The sequence below is a fragment of the Oryctolagus cuniculus genome, chromosome 6 (genome assembly GCF_051225735.1).
Source record: "Oryctolagus cuniculus isolate XC-2025 breed Fujian yellow rabbit chromosome 6, ASM5122573v1, whole genome shotgun sequence".
In the NCBI taxonomy this organism is placed as follows: Eukaryota; Metazoa; Chordata; class Mammalia; order Lagomorpha; family Leporidae; genus Oryctolagus; species Oryctolagus cuniculus.
In genome coordinates, this window is record NC_142872.1 from 15,233,937 (window position 1) to 15,258,183 (window position 24,247).

The 24,247-nt window shown below is 45.7% G+C and overlaps 1 protein-coding gene across 5 annotated transcripts in view; it reads right to left on the reverse strand.

Moving 5' to 3' along the window:
- Window positions 1–19,447, reverse strand: part of LOC149126026 (uncharacterized) — an 84,168-nt gene extending 64,721 nt beyond the window's left edge. For 2 of the 5 annotated variants that reach the window (XR_016235271.1, XM_089334894.1), the window contains exons 1-3: window positions 18,906–19,140; window positions 9,358–9,438; window positions 6,047–6,089 (exon numbers count right to left, since the gene is read on the reverse strand). Coding sequence is in view for 1 of the 5 variants with exons in the window: in XM_089334894.1 (XP_089191020.1) it covers window positions 6,047–6,089; window positions 9,358–9,438; window positions 18,906–19,117 (336 nt within the window). In the remaining 4 variants the exon portion in view is untranslated. Of the gene's footprint in view, window positions 1–6,046; window positions 6,090–9,357; window positions 9,439–18,905; window positions 19,141–19,169 lie in introns of those variants that run through there. The other 3 variants (XR_016235273.1, XR_016235274.1, XR_016235272.1) reach the window with 3 other exon arrangements.
- Window positions 19,448–24,247: the final 4,800 nt, after the last annotated feature.

A 24,247-nucleotide genomic window follows, 5' to 3' on the forward strand; every position in this document is an offset into this window, starting at 1 on the left:
ATTTGTATTTTATTACATATTAATACAATATGATTGGCTAATATAGAAATTATTTCACTGCTATATAGTACTACATATAACAGATTATAGTATAATATATACACATGCAACACACCCAAAGATATATATATGTAATTCTTTAACTCAGATGTATAGTAATATATACAAAGCCAATAACACAAAGAAGGGGTTAGACAGAAGGAATTATTCTATTTTAATGTTCTCATGTGGTTCACGAAAGTAGATGACAAGCTAGTAAATCACACAGTAAACTATGAAGCAATCACTGAAAAACAAATTTAGTACAAGGAGTTAAGAAGTTAACATCTAAGACAAAATGGAATATTCAAATAAATGCAGCCCTCTCAAGAGAAGGTAGAAAAGTAGCACTGGAAGCAAGAAAAATGAGTTAAATACAAAATAAACACGTGTGGGAGACTTAAATGCAGATAAATCAATAATTATCTTAAATGTAAATAATGCACTAGACAAAAGAAGGAAATTATTAAGTTGGATTTAAAAGGCAAAACCCAACTTTCTGCTGCTTATAAGAAACGTGTTCGTTACGTCAGTGCGGCCAAGTTGAAAGTAAAAGGGTGGAAGGAAGTGTAACAGACGTGCAGGTGACCTCGAGGGATCTCTCGAGAGAAGGCCGCCATCAATCCCTGCCTTGCCCAGACACGCAAGAGGTTCCTCATATCCAAAGACGCAATCTAATTCCACTGCCCTTGCACTGGACTGGATTAGTGATGTGGCCTGCTGGGACCTCCGAGGTTACTCTGTCATAAACCCTGCCACTGCTGCCTGAGGTTCTTAGCATGTTTGCTTCTTACATGCCCCCTTGGAGAAATCACGCGCCACACAGCGGGAAGCTGGGGTCCTCCCCCACGGAAGGAGAGAAAGGTGGCTGGAATGATACAATGATGAGACCCTCCAACAGGGACAGAGATATCCAGAATAGGAGACAAGGGCATCTCCATGAGATTCCCTAAGTTCTTTTTTTTATTCTTAACACTGTGGACTTCCCCACGAAGTTTATGGCCAGTTGGGGATGAGGAAGGGTGGGGGGCGGCCAGCACACCAGGATGAAGACAGGCGACTCTCACGGCAGCCTTCGTAAGAGTATTCCTGCCATTCCACTCTCCTTTGGGTATTTTCTTGGGACCAGTGGGGAGAAAGAGCAACACTCCTTGCTCCTGGGATGCTTTAAAACTAAGTCAGTAAAGTAGTAATTAAAACAACTTCAGGACCCTGCTGCACCCAAGGCCGAAAACTCATTCACTATTTAACTGTCCTCTCTCCCAAAATGATGCTTGGGCATATCCTAAGATGTAATATATGAGGAACTCAGCATGGAGATTAAGTCACAATATTAAATATCCCATTACAAATGCACAGAGATACTCTAGTAGTAAAATGTCAATGATGCAGAAATGACTCAGACTGTAATATAAACACCCTCCCATTATCAATTAAAATTCATACACATTACATTTCACATATATTAGAGTCCAAATCCAATCATTTTGTCCATATGACTTAAAGAGATTGCAAGTTATGGTCCAAAGGCACTAAAGTTGAAAATCCAGGTTTGGTTTTGTTTTGTTTGCCTACTGAGTCAATGGTTCATAGTCTGAAATTCTTCTTTTGTTATTTTTATTTATTTATTTGTCTTACATGAAGTTCAGAATCCATCCTCCCTAACTGCAATATTGCTTCCTGTCTCAGCTCAGGGGGTTCTTAATGCCTCCGTCAAGTTGTTTTCTTCAGTTGTCTTAGCAAAGATTGTGTTTCCTGCAAATGGACAAAGTTCCTTCTGCACTTGGTCTTAGCCTAAAGACTGATAAGTGATGAAGTTCCTTCTGTACATCAAAAGGATTTAAAGGACAGGCGTAAGGTATAGCAGGTTAAGCGCCTGCATGCCAGCATCCCATATCAGAGTGTCACTTTGAGTCTCAGCTGCTCTGATTCTAACCTAGCTTCCTGCTAATGCACACCCTGGAGGGCAGCAGATGATGATCCAAGTTCTAGGGTCCCAGGCATTCACGTAGCAGACCTGGGTAGGGTTCCAGGCTCCGACTTCAGCTTGACCCAGTCCTGGCTGTTGCAGGCATTGGGACTGATTGAACCAGCAAATGGAAGACCTCTATCTGTGTCTATCTTTCTGTCTCTGTCTCTCTCTCTGCCACTCTGTATTTGAAAAAAATAAGTAAAGTCTTTTTAAAATGATTAAAAAGATTTAAATTCAATGCAATTCTCTGGTCCCTAACATTTATTATGACCCATAACACTACAGCTCTGGCCCCACAACCACCAAGCTGAAAATGCAAGACAATCTCATTACTGCAGGCCAAAGCATATTCTGCAAATCCAAAGTTGCTAAAGGCCATATTGCAAAACTTCATTGTTGATGTCTGAAGGAGGGCGCACAGCTGGGAAAACACGGCTCAGCATCACCGTGTGCAATCAGTTGATCCCTGTTGTTCAAAACCTACAAACTGTGAACTGGGCAAAAAACGCTCATGTTGGTACTATTCATTCACCATTCCTGTGGATGACCTCTGTAACCTGCAGTCTCAGGTTTTCAGACTGGCTTTTGAGATTCTGCTACCTTTCTAAAAGTTTAGAGGTTTGAAATGATAGGAGCATAGCCAGTATGTAAGATTTAAGGGGCTCCTTTTTCCAGCTTATGTATTTAACTGCTTTGTTTCTTTCACCTTTTGAATTCCTGGAACTTCATTACTATTACTGTCTAGTATTGTAGCCTTCACAGTTGCTTACAGGAAAACTCTTTTTACTTGGGCTGCTATCTTTGCCTCTCACCTTAGAATTGCTTAGGAAAGAAGTTTACCTCTACACTGAATTTATTTATCCAGAAAAGCATGCTCAACTGGATATCCAGTGGAAAACGGATGAACTCCCTACCTCATACCATATACAAAACTAACCCAGAGTGCATCAATGATCTAAGTATAGGAATGAAGCTGTATGCTAACTCAAAGAAGTGAAACACAGAAGGCCACACATTGTATGGTTCCATTTGTACAAAATATCCAGAAGAGGCAAATTCATAAAGGCAAAGACAGACAAGTGCTTGCTGGACAGTAACGGCAGAAGAGGATGGGCAAGGACTGCTGATGTGTATGGGGTATGTTTCAGGGTTGACAAAATGCTCTGGCACTAGATAGTGATGATGATAATGATACAACTTGGGAATATATTAAAATCCACGGGATTCTACATTTTCAAAGTATTAACTTTACGATGTGCAAAGTCTATCTTAATTTATAGAAAAGAAGAATACTCAGTACCTTCTTAAACCAAAGCTTGTGCCTCTACTTCAGATTTCTGTGTTATCTAGGTTTCATGAGGACCAATATTGTGAGGAGTAAGACAGGTCAACTGGCAGTCAGGGTGGTCCCAGTGGAACTCGGGGTGTGGAGTGTTTGCTTTCCCCTCCAAAAGGTTACCTTTAGCAAGATCAAAATGTTCAGGCTCCTTCCTTCGGAATCTCCAAATTTACTATGAGAACAGCAAGGGGGTAGTGATTTCATCCTCCTGAGCTCAGCTCATTGTGAAAACAAGTTACGTACCCCACCCTTCCATGGTTCCCATGGTTTTCTGCTTTACCGTGTGCAAGCCAGACAGGATAAAGGATTACACATCAGGTCTTCTGTTGGGTTTGTCCCTACCTTACTGATTGACAGTTTCATCCCCAAGACTGCACTTAAAAACCACACTACCACCAGCCCCTTTGGTTTTTTCCTCTCTTGGAAGCCTCCCTCCATGCTGCTCTGGCTGGAGGTCTTTGACTAATAAATCTTGCTTCTGAGTCTCTCTGCTTGTCCGCTTGGAAATTCTTCTTCCATTTGAGATAAAGAATGGAGGTAATAACATGTTTGCAGCCGCCATTTTCCCATATCACCATCACATCTTCAAGATATCATCTATTCTTCTCCTGTAAGTAATTAATTTGCTGTGTTGTCTTAGAACCAGTCAGATTTTGCATAGTCACTCTAAAACGGTGGCTTAAAACAGCAACTATTTATTTAGCTCAAGATACAGCAGGTTGGCCTGATGAGCTAGGCTCAGCTGGGCGTTTTTTCTGGTCTGGGATGATAACATGTGTTTAGAGTCAACTTCTGGGTCAACTACAGGCTGCCCAGTCTAGGACAGCCACAGCTGGAGGGGTCATCCTTGTGGGTCATCCTCCCCTAGGCTGAGGTTATTAACATGAGGAGTAGCAAGGCTGAAACAGGGGAAGAGGCTGAAGGAAGAGGCAGGTCACCACTTCCACTGCGTTCTATGGGTTGAAACAAGTCACAATGCCAGCCAAGGTGCAAGAGAAGGGAGCTAAATTTCTCTGCTTGCCAAGAGGAGCTATAAAGCCACCTTGTAAAGAGCATAGATGCAGGAAAGGGAGAGGATGTTGGAAAGTTCTGGAATCTACCACTTTCTACAGAACAAGACCACATCAGAGAGGAAGGATGGGAGTTTCCAGCACGGAGAGAAGAAACAAAAACCCAGACGGGCAGCCTGATGTGGTAGACCAGATTAAAAGGATGTTTAGAGTTCCTTCAGAAAGCAAGCGACGCATTACACCAACACAGAAAACCATTCCTTTGGGGTCAGGTAACCAGTGAAGAGGTCAAATTTAAGTCAGAAAAGCATGACCTGGAGAGTGCATGACCACCTTGGAACACTCTAAGTTACTGGATTCAGGGAAAACAAAAGGGACCTCAAATATATTAAATATAATATAGACAATTGTCTCTGTGCTCATATTTACACACTGACCTACTTATATATTTACATGGTCATAATCATACAAACACTGAATACTAATTAGAAACCAAAAAATGTGATGTAACTGTAGTGAGAGAATAAAGTAGGGACGGGTATCATTTTAGGATCAAGGAACAACAGGGCAAGTAACTGGGGAGTTAAAATCAAAAGACCAATAGAAAACCCAAAATTTCTTAAGTACTGCTGTCAGGAACTGAGACATCTTTGATTTACTGAGAAAGTCCCAAAATGCAAGCTAAAAAGTAAGGCTGTAAAGCGAGGCAGTAATTGTCAGACTTTGGTTGTCCTATGATCTCAGAGTACTATATCTGTCTAAAAATAAAATTACTTGAAAAACTCTTGGCAAAGTAGTGCAAAGTATAATCTAAAACATATGCTAATTACACTTAGATAAATATAGGAAAAGCAGTTTTAAGATTTCCAGTTGCAAATGGTCAATCTTTGTGGCTGTCCTTAAAAAGGATCATAAATGGACAGGAAACCTGGGAGTTCACTGGGGATATTTCCAAAATTCTCCAGTATTAACTTGAAATGACTACCCACGATCAGGTGTTTTAAGGCATTACCTTTAATCACTCTAAAACATCCTTCTCCTCCTTGAAGATAAATTTATAATGTTGTCTTAAGCAGGACCTGCCATTTTAAGGACTGCCTTAAACGTCACACTGAGAAAATTGGTATGTATAAATCTGTACAACATCCACACTAGTAGAACATGAAGGCAAACACATTCTTGTACGATGAAATAAACTTTTCATCTCCTGGTTTGGATCCAAGAAACTTATTTTTAGCTTGGAGGCTTTATAATTTTTATAAAATAAGGTTACCTATAAATCTGCCTTGTCAGGAAACAAGTGTAATTGACAGTGGTTTTGGGTCTTGGCTTTCTTGAAGCAATTCTCTTTCATTTTCTGTATTTTGAGAGCCACATACCAGGGTTTCTCCTGGAAGCCAATTAGGTTGATGTAGTGGTTCGCAGGGACGGGTAACCTATCAGAGGAAGAACTGGCCGCGGCCATGGTTCCCAGAGGCACACTCACATGACACACCTGAGTCTCATTCGAGCCTTCACGGCATAATGCCCTCATTTTAAGCAGAGCTTGTAGGTAATAAACAAAATGCATCTCAGAGGCAAAGCCACTCTGTCCCGTTGAACAGACCACATTTTCAGGGCCACTGGGAATAAAAGCATCTGTTTTGTGATTCTTTTTAAAGCCAATGACAAAAAAATCAGACCTACCTGTAATTTCGGGCCTTGAGGTCTCGTCTCTTGCTTTTGAATTCTAGATGGGGATGGAGAGGATGCATTAGGAAAAGGGTAGATTTTAGCCAAACCGTTTTAATAGCTTTAAATGACATTGTTACCGGCAGATTCTATGGAAACAAAATGACAACTCTCAATTTGAATGTTAGAAACAAGTTTTCTGCTTTTTACATTCAACTTAGCAGACATCTGTCCGGCAGTGACATTGTGCAGAGGCTTGGCCTGAACACCCAGTGTCTGCTAACCTGTCAGGTTACAGGCCCAGCCTTGAAGGTTTCCCACTTCAGTCAAGTAATCAGGTATTTAACCAGGGTTTGTAGGTATTTTATCTGCCCGTTTTGCTGAGTTTCTAACTTGAAATTTTTTTTTTTTTTTTTTTTTTTTTTGCAGGCAGAGTGGACAGTGAGAGTGAGAGAGAGAGAGGGAGAGAGAGACAGAGAGAAAGGTCTTCCTTTTGCTGTTGGTTCACCCTCCAATGGCCGCCACGGCCAGCGCGCTGCGCCTATCCAAAGGCAGGAGCCAGGTACTTCTCCTGGTCTCCCATGGGGTGCAGGGCCCAAGCACTTGGGCCATCCTCCACTGCACTCCCTGGCCACAGCAAAGAGCTGGCCTGGAAGAGAGGCAACCGGGACAGAATCCGGTGCCCCGACTGAGACTAGAACCTGGTGTGCCGGCGCCGCTAGGCAGAGGATTAGTCTAGTGAGCCGCGGCGCCAGCCCTAACTTGAATATTCTAAGCTGGGCATGCACTCACAAGCTCATTTTTTCTGACTTCCAAGTAGCCACTTCATACAATTATATTACCTATCAGATCCCTGAAGAAATTGAATTTGCAACACTGATATAAACAACCAAATATACTGCATAAACAAATGTAGTAAGAGGGAAACATTTCTGAACCAAAAGAAATTCATTTATGATTCCTAGTTCTATCAGTTAATATCTATGTGATCTGAAGCTCATTGTGATACTTCTTTCAGTTTGGCTTTTTTTTATTATATGTAAATAGAGCTAAAAATACCATCTTGAGAGGTGGTGATGGGGAGTAGACAAGATAACACTTCTGATTAGCCTGGGGTCTGTCACACTGTGAAGGCGCTGTGTAATCTGACAGCTCTCCTTTCCTTCCGTGCAGTAGACGCCTTTGGAAGGTCAAAGAGGGGTGCACTCATTGCATCTGAGGTCAGGGCATACTTCACAGAAGCAAGCAGTCTTGTATAGGAACTCAGCCTGGAGGCTGCAAAGGATTTCAATGGACAAAGAAGGGAGCTGGGGCTCTGAGGCCGTAGAGCCTTCCGTTGTTGGGATGGGAGGAGCTAGGTCCGCGGAGGAGGGTTCTGTGCAGCCAGGGATGCAAGAGCGCCTCCATTTAGAGTAACCAGATGGGGACTTGTGCTGTGGTGCAGTGAGTTAGGCACTGCTCCACTTCCAATCCACCTTCCTGCTAATCCATCTGGCAAAGCAGCAGAGGATAGCCCAAGTCCTGAGGCCTGCATCCACAGGGGAGATCCAGAAGAAGCTCCTGGCTCCTGACTTCGGATTGGCTCAGCTCCTGCCATTGAAACCATTTGGGGAGTGAACCAGCAGATGGAAGATACCTCTCTCTTTCTCTCTCTCTCTCTCTCTCTCCCCCCTCTTTGTCTCTACCTCTCTCTGTAACTCTTTCAAATAAATAAAATAAATCTTTTTTTAAAAACAGACTAAACAGATAAGAGAGTCAGTCTGGAGCAGGCACTTCCGCTCATCACTTGTGTACACCTGCCCACAGTATATGACACACAGCATCCACAGCAGGTTCCTGGAGCAGAGATGAAGAGGATGAGGGTGTGGACAGCATTCACAGCAGACAACCATGAACCGGAATACTGGGCCCTAGGAACTCACCCTACCATTCTAAACACACACTGACGTTTCTTGAAAACAAATGCACAAGCCATGTCCTATTCAGAGGATCTCCCTGGGGTTCAGGGACAGGAAAAGCATGTTTTACGTGATTCTTAAGGTGACAGTGATCTGGGTTATTCTGAGCAGTATATAAGTTCTACCCGTAGGCTGGTGCCGCGGCTCACTAGGCTAATCCTCCGCCTTGAGGCGCCCGGGGCGCCGGATTCTGTCCCGCTTGCCCCTCTTCCAGGCCAGCTCTCTGCTGTGGCCCGGGAGTGCAGTGGAGGATGGCCCAAGTGCTTGGGCCCTGCACCCCATGGGAGACCAGGAGAAGCACCTGGCTCCTGCCTTCGGATCAGCGCGGTGCGCCGGCCGCAGCACGCCGGCTGTGGCGGCCATTGGAGGGTGAACCAACGGCAAAGGAAGACCTTTCTTTCTGTCTCACTCTCTCACTGTCCACTCTGCCTGTCAAAAATAAATAAATAAATAAATAAATAAATAAAGTTCTACCTGTAGGGGCCAATGGCCTGGCATAAAGGAAGAGTTAGTTGCTGTGAATAAGTGGGTTGTGGGTGGGCTGGTAAGTGGGATGCTTTGTATTGCTTGCAGTTTCATAGATTGTTTGGTTTTTCTTTTAATTTATTTACTCAAACAATAAGTTACAGAGAGAGAGAGAGGGAGCTTCCATCCACAGGTTGACTCCCCAAATGGCTTCAATGGTCGGGGCTGTGCCAGGCCAAAGCCAGGAAATGAGCCTCATCCAGGTCTCCCACATGGGTTTACAGGCCCAGAGACTTGGGTCATCTTCCACTGCATTCCCAGCCACATTAGCAGGGAGCTGAATCGGAAGTAGAGCAGCCAGGACTTGAAACAGTGCCCATTTGGGATGCCAACATCACAGGCAGGGGCTCAACCCTCCGAAATCCCAACCCCAAAGTCATAGTTTTCGCAAGGAAAGTAGAAATAGGACATGCTAGTGAGGATACTTAAGTCGCTCCTCCAGGCCATGAGTTTGTAGCAGGTGATAGTGAACCTGTTGGTGGACTGGGGGAAGGTGAACAGTGCCCTCATAGTCTCCAGACATGGGAACGTGTCTCTAAAATAAGCAAGACTGATACTTCAATGAGATGGAAAACGTGCTTCACGGGAAGGAATGCAGAAGTTATCATGGATGTGGGGAGAAGGGAGGGATAGTGGAGTTCAAGGAATAAAATACACCATGTAAGAAAATGAACCCAGCATCTGGACCACAGGATAGAGGACATGAAATCTGAAATGATCTGACACCAGAGTGTCCAGAAAAAAAAAAGGCAAAAACACAAGAAAAATAGGAGTCTGCTGGGGTCGTCTCCATTTCTTCTTCCAACTCCGCTTCCCACCCTGTGCTGTGCCCCGGGAGCTGACCTGTGTGCGTTAGCGACGTCCACGGTCCTCTTTCTGCTGGCTCTGCTCCGGCACTGAGTGCACTCTGGCCAGTGGAAACCTCTGGTCGAGATGAGAGGTGGGGAAGACAATGCAGTTGGTTGCTTGTCCCCTGGCTCCCTCCCTGCTTGGTTGCCCAGGTTGGCTGCGCCCCTCTCTGAGGTCCACAGCTACTGTGTGGTGTCTTCTCCATGCAGCAGTTCTGGAAATGGCTCCCACCTCTTGTCCCCAGGAAGGGTCACAGCTCCTCTGTCTCTAGTCCCAGCCTACTGCCCCATCCCTTGGTCATTTCTTGTACTCTGCCTTTCATTATACTTTCTTCATTTACTCAGTGTGGGTGTGCATCCTGTCTCCTGCCCTGATCCCCACTGGTCCAGGAGGTAAATCCAACAACTTCCAACAGTACCCCAGAAGCCATGGTAGGAGAGTTTACATAAGGAGACCAGAACTGAACAGAAGCAGAATTTGACTCCCCTACCCTGCGCTTTAGAACACTGCCATGGGCAGAAATCAAGTTGCAAGGTTTGGTGAAGAAATGAATGGTAAGAGAAAACAGAGGGGGCCAGCGCAGTGCCTCACTTGGTTAATCCTCCGCCCGTAGCGCCGGCATCCCATATGGGCGCCGGATTCTGTCCCGGTTGCTCCTCTTCCAGGCCAGCTCTCTGCTGTGGCCCAGGAGTGCAGTGGAGGATGGCCCAGGTGCTTGGGCCCTGCACCCCATGGGAGACCAGGAGAAGCACCTGGCTCCTGGCTTCGGATCGGCACAGCACCGGCCGTAGCGGCCATTAGGGGAGTGAACCAATGGAAGGAAGACCTTTCTCTCTGTCTCTGTCTCTCTCACTGTCTATAACTCTACTTGTCAAATAAAAAAAAAAAGAGAGTGAAAACAGATGTAGCAAGTAAAATCAATAGCTTCTCAAAGACTGACACTCCATGAGGGGCTGGGAGAGAGCACACAGGACATCAGTCCGAAAAAGAACTAATGGTGCCTTAAAGCTAAGGAACATGGGAACAGCAGCCTAAAGCTGCTTCTCCTGCTTAATTACCTCACTCGCTGTCACGTGATTCAAACAGCCTCTTTAAATTAGCAGATCACCTTTTTCCTGGGATCTTAACATGACAGACAGGTTACAAAAATGACCAGGAGTCAACTACGGATGAAATACCTCGTTCAGGCTTACCTCTGAATTATTTCAGCTATTAATTGTTTATAGGACACCTCTATAAGCCACCTCTAGGAAAATGATGATTCTTTATTACTTGTTAAAAATATTTACATTCTCCTCTACCAGCTGTGTATGAGGAATTGATATTTTCTGAATTGCTAAGTCAATAACATCTTCCTTGAGCCATCAAAGGATTTGATAAACCAGCAAAACATGAGAGCCTCGGCTGCAAATAAGAGGGAGGCACTCGGGCTGTCAGGCAATTAAGTGGACTTGAATAAGCTGATGTAATTAAGCCTCTTACTGCATAATTATCTTTATTTTAAATGTGTCTTTTGATGAAACATCTGTTCCCTGCTCCAGATATGAACAGAGGGACCAATGCTCACGGAGAAGACAGAGCGTGCAAGGCTCTCACACACGCTGCCAGGCTGCTCCAATCCAGGGCAACAAATGCTGTCATTTGTTCCCTCTCTGAAGGCAAGAGGCAGGTGTCCTCATGTCCTCAGCCCATGCATGCCCGACCTCCATGCTCATAGCAGCTGCCTGCAGTCCTGCTATACAAAGAAGTCCCTGGGTGCCCTCACAAGCAGGGACGTTTCTTGCTCTAAGGGCCAACACTTTGGCCAGTTGAAAAACAACAGGACAATCATGTGTGTTTGGCAAGTCACATCCAGGGACTAATGGCCTGCAGAATTTGCCTGGGTCCCTGTCTTCAGGCAGCGGTGTGCGACTCTGCCCCTTTTGTCAAGGGTAAGTAAGATTAATCAAACTGCAGGCACGAAGGGCGCACTAGCTTTGCCTTGGTGTTTCTGTCCATCCTAAATTCTATAGGCCCTAAACTCTGTCACATCCTATGTTTGTCTCAAACAGGAACTTGGAATCACACGAATGGATGTTTCAGTGGGAAGGGCACAGGCTTTGATGAGAGAGAGAGAGAGAGACTTGGTTGTATAGCTAGGAGCCGATAATTCAACTTGGGTCTCCCACGTGGGTGCCAGGCTCCCACACACTTGAGCCATCACTGCTGCCTCCCAGGGTAAACACTGGCAGGAACTTGGAAAGAGGAGCAGAGCCAGAACCCTAATTGAGGCACTCGGATACAGGATGCCCACTTCCCGAGCAGTGGTTTAACGACTGTGCCAAACGCCTGCCCCACGTCTGCCCCTTGGATTACAGCCATCAGAGGGGGTAGGAAGTATGCCTCTTTGCTAGGTTGATTTGCAGCTCCCTGATGGCCAACTGTATTAGTCTACTGCAGAAGACATTTCATTGACCCCCTACTATAAGCCACTGCCTCTGGGAATATCTAACTCTGGTTGCTTTGTGCTCCCGAGACAACCCCAGCCAGTACAGGCTTCACTGTAGTAAGACAGCCACTGAGAAGGTCGTTTTCAGCTCAGAACTCAGTGACAACACCTAACACTGTTCAGCAACGATAAAGGACACAGCAAGTACTTGAGGAGCAACTGTTCATCCTGCAGCAAGAGCACCAGGGAGCAGCACCACATAAGCCCAGGACGCACTATGAGAGGCTCTCAGAGACAAAGGTAAAAGTAAACACTGAAATCAAACCCCGTCACTAATGGACTATTTGAAACACAACTTGTATACCCGGTTACCAGGGACATCATGGTGTCAGGTATTTGTACCTCACTTAGGTGGCAGCCAGGACCCAGAAATTAAAAATGGCATCCAAACAGCAGAAGATGAACACTGCTCCTTCCCTCTGATTCTAATGACTTTTTAAAAAAATTTTTTTGACAGAGTTACAGAAAGAGAGAGAGAGAGAGAGGTCTTCCTTCTGTTGGTTCACCCCCTAAATGGCCGCTACGGCTAGCACTGCGGCTGGCATGCTGCACCGATCCGAAGCCAGGAGCTTCCTCCTGGTCTCCTACGCAGGTGCAGGGCCCAAGCACTTGGGCCATCCTGCACTGCACTCCCAGGCCACAGCAGAGAGCTGGACTGGAAGAGGAGCAACTGGAACAGAATCCGGCGCCCCGACTGGGACTAGAACCCAGGGTACCGGCACCGCAGGCGGAGGACTAGCCTAGTGAGCCACAGCGCCGGCTGATTCTAATGACTTTTAAAAGTCACTAGCTTTAGGTTAATCTTATAAGACAGAAAACTCCATTTCCTCATAGGGTTATTATCAGGGTAAATTAAGATAAACTTCTAGGGCCTGTTTTACAAACTGTAAAACACTATGTTTAATTATCGTTATCTAACAAGCAAGACTAGCTCCACTCATAAAAATGTGTTCTGTACAAGGACTGGATTTCAAATCCACTGATTATAGGACTTGGGAAAAGGAACCATACTCACATGACACTGTTCACTGGCTCACTACCCAGTCTATACACTCATCTGGGGATGGCAGCTCTGGCTGAAGTCGTAAATGGGCCCAAACTGCTCACACATACTTACTCCATGCACCAAGACACAGCATGCCAGTGGCACTCAGCCTGTATGTCCCCAGCATGCGGCCAGGGAAAAAGGCAGGCACAGGGCTTGGGAAAGAGCAGACTGCCAGGAGAAACGGGTTCAGGGAAAACCCAAAGCCAAGCTGAACAGGCAGCACAACCTCCGAAGCGCCTGTGAGGCCAACTGAGTATGGGCGTGCCCTGCAGGTGCGAGCATGGCTGTGCACTCACGTGTGGATCTACCATCCAGGCTGTCACATGTGGCTGGATTCAGGTAGAGGTTTGCAAGGGATGCAAGGTCTAAGACAACCTCCTTCCCATGTCTAACAACTCACTAACCAGTTGGTCACGTCAGAGCATGCCTTCCCGGTGTGGCCTCTTGTTCTCCAACAGGCTGAATTAGCTTCCTCCATGGTGGCCTCAGGGTAGCTCTCCACAGAAGCAGAGGTTGAACCTACGTGGTGTCTGGAGGCCCAGACCCCAGGACTCATACAGTATAATTTCTGCTAATGTCAAAGTCAAAGCCAGTCACAAGGACAGGCCAGATGCTATGTGGTGGAGGAAGAGACCGCCTCTTGATATGGTAGGACAACCCGTGTCCCGTTTAATCTACCCCCTCTGGACACAGGAACCTTGTCCTTCCTACAATACAATGACCTCACTACAACACCTTGAGATCAAGCATTCTTTTCTTTCGTTCTTAGGTAAGGAAACTGAGACCCTAAACTTAAGAGCACATGGTGTGTGACAGACCCAGCTTTGAACTGGAGGTCTGTCTGACACCTCCTTTCAAAGCTAGAGATTTGAATCTTGTTTGTTCTGATCAAATCTCCCAAAGAAATGGTTCTCTCCTCCATCTGTCACCAGGTCAGCACTCAAACAAATGGCTCCATTAAGTATATTCAGCCAAGAGCTTCAGCTTCTCCCTTGCAAGATTTTTCAGGCCCTCTTCCTGATCTCTAATTTTGCACTTCCCCTAAGCTCTAGTTTCTCCGTGCAGAAATGAGTTCTAATTCAAGCCAGCTTCAATCATGGAATCATGATGTAAATATCAGCAAAAACATGAATTTTCCCTACTTACTTCATTTCTCCTGGCTAATAAAGGAGATACAGACTAATAAAGGAGATACAGAAGTTCTGTAGGCTAGGCAACAAGCTTTGATTCAGTCTATTCTGCTATAGATTAGCCATCACAATAGAAATACCTACCCAGAGTGGTCTTATATGTATGAGGGGAAGGGCCAGCCACAGAGAAAACACATCACCAGCTTCATGGAACAGTACAAAGAGCAGGTGACGCTAACAAGACCAGATTCACTGGAGCTCTGAAAATGACTAGCTCTCTGATCCTGGGCAAATGGTTTCACCAATCAGGGCCCAGTTTTTTTATTTTTTATTTTTTGACAGGCAGAGTGGACAGTGAGAGAGAGAGACAGAGAGAAAGGTCTTCCTTTTTCCATTGGTTCGCCCCCCCCCCCCCCCAATTGGCCGGCGCACCGCGCCGATCCAAAGCCAGGAGCCAGGTGCTTCTCTTGGTCTCCCATGGGGTGCAGGGCCCAAGCACTTGGGCCATCCTCCACTGCACTCCTGGGCCACAGCAGAGAGTTGGACAGGAAGAGGAGCGACCAGGACAGAATCCGGCACCCCGACTGGGACTAGAACCCGGGGTGCCGGCGCCACAGGCGGAGAATTAGCCTAGTGAGCCACAGCACCGGCCAACATTATGTGATTGTAATGCCAGAGCAGCACTGTATCGTGTACTCCACACATGTTTATTCCAAAACACAGTGACACCATGTTAGATTATGTTGACTCAACATTCCCCATGTAAACAATTATGGCTATGGCCAAAATGTGCTAACAAACAGAAAACAAATACATTTCCAATGTTATCCTGCAACTCGGAGCAACATTTTTGATCACTGGAAAAACCACAATGCATTTCTGAGTGCTGCTCTTCACCGGACTCCTTAGATCACACCAAAAATACTCACAGAGCCTCTCTGCTGCCTTTTCTGGAACATCATCCAAAGTGGAGCAAAAATATTTGAACAAGATGTCTTGATTTTTTTTTTTAAAGTACATCTGTGTTGGGGGGGGGGAGCAAATGCACAAGCTGGATGTTAATCTTCCTGTTTAATAAACCAAAGCATATTGATAAGTACCTGCCAAAGAGTCAAGATGTATTATAAATGAACCTAACTGGCATCGGGCAGCACACTGGCTGAGCTGGAGAATACAGCCCCGAGGCATTTCTTGCTAGAGAGAGATCCCAGAGTATACAGAGTTCTCAGGAAAAACCACGGCTCAAATTGTGAAATGTTTTGGAAAAAAGGAATTCCGAACGATCATCTTCCCAGCAGATCTGATTGCTCTCATGTGTTGTGATTTCACGGCAAGCACTGATCCAATTGAGGAAGTTTCCCAAACAAATCATTCGTGGCATCCTTGAAAATATTTCTGGATGGTTATGCATAATGGGAAGGCCTGGTATCCTCACAGTTCAAATCTGCATCCACTGAGTTTCTCTGATTAAAAGAAATCTTGGGGAGCAACGTGAATCCAGACGGTCACACATACTGCTCTTTGGTAACTCCCTGACCTCTACTAAAATCCTAACTCAAGGCAACAGAACCCAAGGCACAGTTGGCCCCAATACTTCCGGCCTCTTTCTCTTCTTCCTGAGTGGCCCTAGGACTCATCTGGATTCAAGAGTTCCCATTTCTCCAAGTGACCTGATGTTTGAGATCAACCCATGAGGGCGAGGAGTAAGTATTCTCATCCTTCCTCAAGGGCCTTGCTTGACTTAATTTTCTTTCAGAACTGACTTGCTCTCCCATCTGAAAGAGTGGTGTGGCCATTTTAGGTGGCGTACATCATTCCAACATCTTCCTCCGCGTCTTCAAGAAATAACACTGTCTATGAGAAAAATTACTGTCTATGAGACAGTAAATAGTATCCTTAGAAAGAATTACAGTTTTCCACGGTCAGGGGGAGACTTTTGTTTTTACTAGGATAGTGCATGGGGTTGAGCTCTGGAACAGAAACACAGAGGGACTTCCTCTGCTCCCAGGGCAAGTGCTCAAAGACAAGGAGAGAGAAGTGGTCTAGATATGACTTACGGCTGAGACCAGAAGTCCCCTGGGTACTGCTACCAGCAGCACAACTAGGCTTTGAAAGAACTGGAAGACAAGGAGCACAGATTCTCCCTTCCACTACCACACATAGGAAAATAACTACCGCCAGGATAGGAACTTTGGACAATGGACAGTGTGTTACTTCAGTGCACTGGACACCTGACTGACAGTACATACGTGGTCAACCATGAACCTCAAGCAGTGCCAAGGAGGCCAACTCCAAGGAAGCTGGGTCATTTAGAGTTCAATAGGGTCAAATTGACCAGCAATACTGCAAAACCCCAGTCTAGGTCTCCTGGGTAGGTGGAGTCAGATCTCAAGCTCCCTCTTCTGTTCTGGAGGCAGGATGGTTGGCGCTGACCCTTTGGTTGGAGCCATTCTTCTTCTTCTTGGGAAGTGAAACTCAAAGCAGGGAGTCCCCGTGGTGACTGGGAACAAGGGCTCAGAATCACTGAATCTGCACTTATAAATGTTACACACTGGGCCAGTGCTGTGGGGTAGCAGGTTAAGCTGCTTCTGCAGCACCGACACCCCATGTGTGTCCCAGGTAGACACCCAGCTCCACTTCCAATCCAGCTCCCTGCTAATGAGAAAGCAGTAGAAGATGCCCCAGCGTTTAGGCACCTGCTATATATGGGGAAGACCCAGGAGAAGTTCCTGGCTCTTGGCTTCAGACCGGCCCAGCTCCAGCTATTGTGGCCATTTGGAGAGTGAACCAGGTGATGGAAGGTCTCTCTCTCTTTCTCTCTTTCTCTCAACTCTGCCTTTCAGATAAATAAATCTTTTTTGTAATATTATATCACAAATGGGGGAAACAGTAAATATTGATCTCAGAATATTGTCTTTGTTTGAGCTACTATAACAAAATACCACCAACAAATTGACCTCACACAGCTCTGGAGGCTGAGAATGCCAAGATCAAAGCACCAACGGCTTTGGTGTCCGATGAAGGCCAGTTTCCTGGTCACCAGCGATGCCCTTTCCCTGGATCCCCGGGGTGGGAGAAGCAACCCTCCAGCCTCTTACAAGGGTTCTAACTCCCTAAGCACCTCCGAAGACCACACCTCCTAATAACACCCCCTTGAGCATCAGGATTTCCACACAGGACTTCCTCTGTTACGAGGGGCACATGAACATTCAGACCACAGCCCAGGGAGCAGAGGCTCGGAGCTGCTGAGCGCATACACGAGTTCCATGTAATACTGGGCAAACAAGGCGCACTCAACTCCCACTGTGCAATTTTCAGCTTCCATCAGCACTCTGATTTCTTTAGAGAAACTACATTTTCCATACTAGACACAGTATAGGACAGCGGTCAGGAGTCACGTCCTTCCCAACCGAAGGCAGCCAGATGCTCCGTCGCCAGTAATTAAACCACAGCACAGGGTCAAAGGGACCAGAAGTGACCAGAGCAGAGCCCACTCCATCCTCACCGGCAGGTCCTGCTGGGGCTTTGGAAATGCCCAGCTTCTCAGCTGCCTTTATTTTTTGTGTCCCACCCCAGCCCCATCTTCCAGACTCCCGACAATTCTGTGAGCCTCTGCTAGCCCTACAACAAACTCCCTCTAGCATCAGTTAGCCGCAGTTCATTTCCATGACTCATAACCAAACGCATGCAATTCCTACTCACCAACGTTTATACAACAGCCAACAGTTTACAATGCATTTATTTGTTTAGTGCACAATACTCTGACATTAGTAGACCAGATAGGATTCTCACTTTATAAGAGAAAACAAAGACTCGAAGAGTTTCAACAACTTGCTCACATTCCCAAGCCCAAGACTTTTGGCCTCCTATCCAGGGCCCTTTCGCTGCAATGAGGTGTGAGTTTCTCATCTGTTCCCCATAAAGCAGTCAAAGGAAGACAACTTAATTGGAAACACCCATGCTCTTTTGCTAGCATGCATGTGACTAATCCGATGTGCTGCTTTTAAAATTTCCCTTTTGCTTCACAGGGATCTAGACATAAAAACATTCTCTGATATACTACAGCAACGTTAATGGAGCTAAACCACAAGACTGACATATTTACATTTGGAAATCTTAAAAGTAATGGCAAATTGGCTTTGATGCCCCCCTATAATTGCAGCCTTTTAGAAGAGGGCTACCTAAGTCCAGGATCCACGTAGGAAGAAATGGTTTCCTGAAACAAACACACAAGCCTGTCTCCCCAAAGACCAGGCCTCGAAGCAAGAGGAATCTGAACACAGGGCAAGCACGGGCAGTAAGTATTTGGGAGTTAACCCCCTGAGTCCTTTTCCTCTGTTTATGAAAGAACCAACTCTAAAGCTTCCCTGAGACGCAGGCGGGTGTCACGGTGGGTTTTGCCACCACTTGGGATGCCAGCATCCCGTATTAGAACTCCGGTTCGAGCCTCAGCCCTGTTTCCCCGTCCAGCTCCCTGCTAATGCGCCTCTGAAGCACCAGGTCATGGCTCCAGTACCCAAGATCCTGCAGCTCACTGGGATTCACAGATGGAGTCCCTGGCTCCTGGCTTTGGTCTGACCCGACCCCGACTATTGTGGGTGAACCAGGGGATGGAAGGTCTCTTTATCTCTCTGTGTCTCCCTCTCTCTTGTCACCGCCTTTCAAATACATGAGTGAGGTTTTCACAACATCAGTGCAGTTTAGCTGATCATTACAAGATTCATTTAAAGTCAGTGGTACTTGAAAAATCTAAAATCAGTAAACAAAGTACTTGAAGTGGCATTTCAGATCCTGGGCAATGTTTGGTGCCGAGGATATTTTACAGATAATTGTTTACAGAATGCATCGACGCCCTGGGAGTAGAAGTGAATCGTACCTTACTGGGGGCCAGAGAGCATGAAAGAGCCGCCATGTCCACAGTCCGCTTGCTGCCTCACACTTTCCTGCCTCCCAGTTCTCTCCTGCTCCGAGGGCTCTGTGAAATGGATCAAATTTCCTTTTCCTCCCCCCGCAGCTGAGTGACATTTGCTGTGAAGGCCGGGTGATTGCTAGCAAACCAGAACCAGAGCCAGGGAGCAGAGGCTGCATCTCAGGACCCCCGCCCCGCCCCCTCCTCCCCCCAGCACCGGCCTCCACGCACCTGAAGAGAGGGCCCTGCGAGTCCGCACGGTGCGCGTCCATAAATAACACTGCTGCCCACCTGGCACTGTGTCAAAGGCCTCTGGTTCCTCCTTCAGTTTCTGCAGAGGACAAAGTCAAGTCCCTGGGCACGTCACGTTGTGGTGTTACGTATTCTATTTATTGCAAAGTGCCCATTGCTGAAAAGGCAAAAAGCAAACTTCAGGATCTTTTTTCTTTTAAACCACTTCTCTGAACACTCAATTTCCCAGATTCACCACCAACCATTTATTCACTAGGCCCGGCTCCAAATACGTTCTGACAGCCTTCCAAGTCCAAATGCACCCTCGGAGGACGAGAAACCACAGACAACATGCTCCAGAGTGTGTCCGAGACCAAGGCGAGGTCCCGACCAAGCCTGTGGGGCGATGAGGCTGGGGCGGGAGAGTCAGCTCTACTCAGAGGCATCCCGATCTGACAAGGACACTTCGGCGCTAATCAGAACTCAGACACACACACACCAAGGTCTTCAAACAATGCAAACAAGGAGCGAAGAGAAAAAAACAATCCTCAAACTCCCTCCTTAGGGAGAAACAGCCTGCTTCTCCCATTCCCTCCAGCCCGCACGGGGGTGGCAGCTCTGAGCCACACTCTTGTTAGGAGTTTGGGCTTCCATTTGTGTCTCCGGCTCCCTATTCCCACCTATCACCCAGGGGATGAGAAGTCTCCTAGTCCTGCCTCATTTTCTCTGTGTGTCTGGTGTTACTCCACCAAACAAAGTGTGAGGACTGCTCAGGGTTCACCAAGACCAGAAGGTCTGTGCCCTCTTTCCTGGGGACCCGGGTTCCATTTTCCCTCCTACATAACTGACTCCGAGGAATTGCTCCATGGACGCTTCAGCTGCGGAACTGCACACGTCCGGAGGGAAAATGGAGGGGAGAATACTTGCAGCTTTCTTCCCGAGCAAGCGACGGTGCCTGGAGTCGCCGACAGCCGGGAGTCTTGGGTAATTATGATCTTAGCCAGTTCTAATGGAGCCGTGATAGTTTGTCATTCCCTGTGGGTAGTGTGCATTTCAGAGCCCCCACCAGTTCCAGAGGAAGAAAGTTATTCTTTTACCTCAGGAAAAAAAGAGTAATTGACCTACTGGGACAAAGAGAAAATGGACTACAGTTCCTTCGGCACTAGAGTCCCTGTCATCCAGAAAATAGTGATTGGATTACAGCGTGGATTAGCATAATTTAGTGGTGTCAGAACTCATAACCATTTATCTTCTGGACAAACGGCTACTCAACCATGTTTCCTCAATCCCTTCTCTTCTACCTGCATCAGTGTGTTAGGGAAAAAGGGGGACAGGGAACCCCGGAAGAATGATGTAACTGGAAAACATTATAAACACAAAACCACATGCCTTGCTGAGCGACCCACTGTGCCGGGAGAAGGCCAAGTGCTGCATAAAGTATTACCAGACACACAAAGTGGGAAATGAAACTCCTCCTTGGCTCCGCAGGCCTCCTGTAGCTAGCAGGGATTCTGAAATGCCTCTTTGTACCTCTAGATTCTATATAGTGAAGGGTCATTTTGAATGATTAGGTTTCTCCGCATTGAACTGATTTCAGACTATCTCAGAGTTTTAGTCCTTTTTTTAAAACTACAATAATACATACAATATTTAAAAAATCAAACCCATAAAAAAGATGTGTTATTTCATTTATGTCTATTCCCTCTCCCCCACAAAGCCATTTTAATCTTCTTGTTTTTATTTAGTTAGTTAGCTCTAAATCATGTTATATTGAAATGCTGATTTTCTTAGGGCATTTTATTTTACCTTAAAGAGGAGGATTTAGTTAGGTGAAGACAAAAAAAAAAAAAAAAAAATTTGGGGACTTATATGACATGTAGAATAAGGTTAACTGTAGAGCTAAGCAGTGTGCAGGGCTTGTACTTCTTTCTTCACGGGTCCAAAGTCGTGACTCTGTGTCATTCAAAGGAAAAAGATCAAGTGAACTAAGCCCTCAAATGAATGGCCTTTTCTTAAAAATAATCAACTCTAAGAACTTATTCCATCTGACACTTTGCTTCTATTTGGACTGTGGTTCTTTGCAAACTTTTTGGTATATTTATTTTGCTTTATTCTTTCCTGAGTTTTGTAACTGCCTTTCTTTTGGGGGGTGAGGGATGAAATAAAAAACTCACATACCTTCTTTACCCAAAAAAACACTGCTTTTTCTGTGAAGCCTCTTTGTGCTCCAAAAATGAGGTAAGTAATTTTTACCTTATAACTCCCAGAGCACACATGTCATTAGCTTTAGGTTAGCAAAAGACTGGTTAAAAACAGAGTCCTTATTCTGTTGCCTTCTAATTGTACATTTAGGTCTACATCAAATGAAACAGACTGAATTCCATGCAGAGGAAGAAAATCATGTTATCTTTTCACACCACCCTTCCTACCACCAAGTCCATGTTCATTACCTTTGTTGCATGATTAAACCAACATGGTCTTTAAACATGAATGTCTCTCTTTTTTTAAAGGTTTATTTATTTGAAAGGTAGAGTTACAGAGAGTGAGAGACACAGATACAGAGGTCCTCTATCCTCTGGTTCACTCGCCAAATGGCTGCATCGGCCAGGGGTAGGCAAGGCCAAAACCAGGAGCTTCTTCCGGGTCTCCCACGTCAGTGCAGGGGCCCAAGCACGTGGGCCATCTTGTGCTGCTTTCCCAGGCACATTAGCAGGGAGCTGGATCAAAAGTGGAGCAGCTGGGACTTGAACTGGCGCCCATATGGGATGCTGATGCTGCAACCGGCAACTTAACTCACTATGCCATATCGCTACACCCAAACATGAATCTCTCAAGTGACTATTAGTCCTTAATCATCTCACCCTCCCATCTGCACTCTCCTTTTCTCTAGGTTCACTTGGAAACATCTAAAATTAGAGGACAACATAAGCTTTAAACTGTTTGCTTAAAAACTCCAGGAGAGTATAGTTATGTATTATTCTGTGACCTTACAAACGACAGGAACCATCCGCGAAAATGTTGGTATAATCCTTCTTTTCTTCCTACACTGATAAGCACCTTATTTAAGAATACATTTTTTTTTTTTGACAGGCAGAGTGGACAGTGAGAGAGAGAGAAACAGAGAGAAAGGTCTTCCTTTGCCATTGGTTCACCCTCCAATGGCCGCCGCGGCCAGTGCGCAGCGGCCAGCACACCGCACTGATCCGATGGCAGGAGCCAGGTACTTATCCTGGTCTCCCATGGTCCCATGGGGTGCAGCCTGGCTAGTCTTGGGCCATCCTCCATTGCACTCCCTGGCCACAGCAGAGAGCTAGCCTGGAAGAGGGGCCACCGGGACAGAATCCGGAGCCCCGACCGGGACTAGAACCCGGTGTGCCAGCGCCGCAAGGCGGAGGATTAGCCTAGTGAGCCACGGCGCCGGCTAAGAATACATTTTACTAACAACTTGTGGACAAACACCACCACAAAGGCTTGACTTAATCTCATCATTCTCTATTTTCTTTAGAGCTCATTATACCCCCATAAAGAAACAGAATGCAAATATAATAATGCAGAAAACGTAAATTTGAAGACACAGAGTATGTAAATATAGGCACAGGTTAGGCCAATAAGACTGACTGTTTCTTTGCCATGATCACTGATTTCTCTCTGAGTGATCTGTGGTTACAACTCTCTGGGGAGTTTTTCAAAGTCTGTCTTGTTTCATGTTATCAAACGTTTCCTGTTAGGGTGGAACATTTAGAATAATACTCAGAAAACATAAAACATAGAATATATAGACTTTGAAATGTCCTCACACTTACTGAAAGTGGTTTGGTTTTAGTTGAGGCTACATGTCAGCTAGGGAGGTCAGATCTCTTTTGTGCATTACTATGAATCATCTTGGCTAAAGTTTGTTTGACAACAGAAAAGTCATTTTAACCAGGCCACTGACATGTATGTATACGGGACTGGCATTGTGGTGCAGCAGCTTAATAAACATTTTTTTATTTTTTAAATTAAAAAATTTTTATTTCTTTAAAAGATTTATTTTTTTATGTATTTGAAAAGCAGAGTTACAGCAACAGGAGGAGAGACATAGCAAGAGTAAGAGAGAAAGATCCTCCACATGTTGGTTCGCTCCCCAAAAGGCCATACGAGAGCTGTGACTGGCTAGGCTGCAGCTAGGAACCTGGAGCTTCCTCCAGCTCTCCTGCATGGTTGCAGGGGCCCAAGCACTTGGGCCATCCTCCGTTGCTTTCCCAGGCAAATTAGCAGGGAGCTGGACTGGAAATGGAGCAGGCTGCTCTAGAACTGGCATCCATATGGGATTCCGGCACTGCAGGTAGAGGCTTAACCTGCTACGCCGCAACACCAGCCCTCAATAAATCATTTTTTAAAAATTTAAAAGTAAACATAAAATACATACACATACCCTCCAATATCCTTTTAGCTGAAGCATCACCTTGACAGTGAGGGTGTTCCTGGCTTCCCCCTTGCACTGTCTCTGAACCCTCTCCAGCCCATCAAAGGATGTGCTACACTTTGCTACACTCCCTGCTTTGCCTTACTTCTTTCTCATCCACGTATGTCCCGTGAAGGCATGCCTGTGTGTTTATAGCCCACTGCCAAAACAGGGTAGCCACCCAATACTGTTCAAAGACTACATGAAGACATGTTTCATATGGAAATGTTTTAAAACAGTTACAAAATAAAATCTTATATAAACATTCCAAAATTATTGCTTTGTGCCCTAATTCTTTGCCTCTAATTAAACAATTACTTTTATGAATAATTATAGTTTCTGACAACTCAAAGCCTGGGATCTCAGGGGTTTGGCCAGATGGCAAGGCTCAAGAACCCATGCCTGCCTTGTGCTGGCACTCAGGCACGTCTGGAACTGTTTTCCACACAGGGAGAACAGCCTGCGGAACACACCTTCCTCTCATGGAGCCGGGGTTACGCTGAGGATAAAAGTTGATGCCAAGAGGAAAAAGAAAAAGGCCTTTAATTTTGCTTCTTGGAAATGTGTTCCTTTAAAAAGAGAGATAAAAGTAGAGAAATAGTGTGAAAACCTTTCTCTCAACTTTCAAAGCACT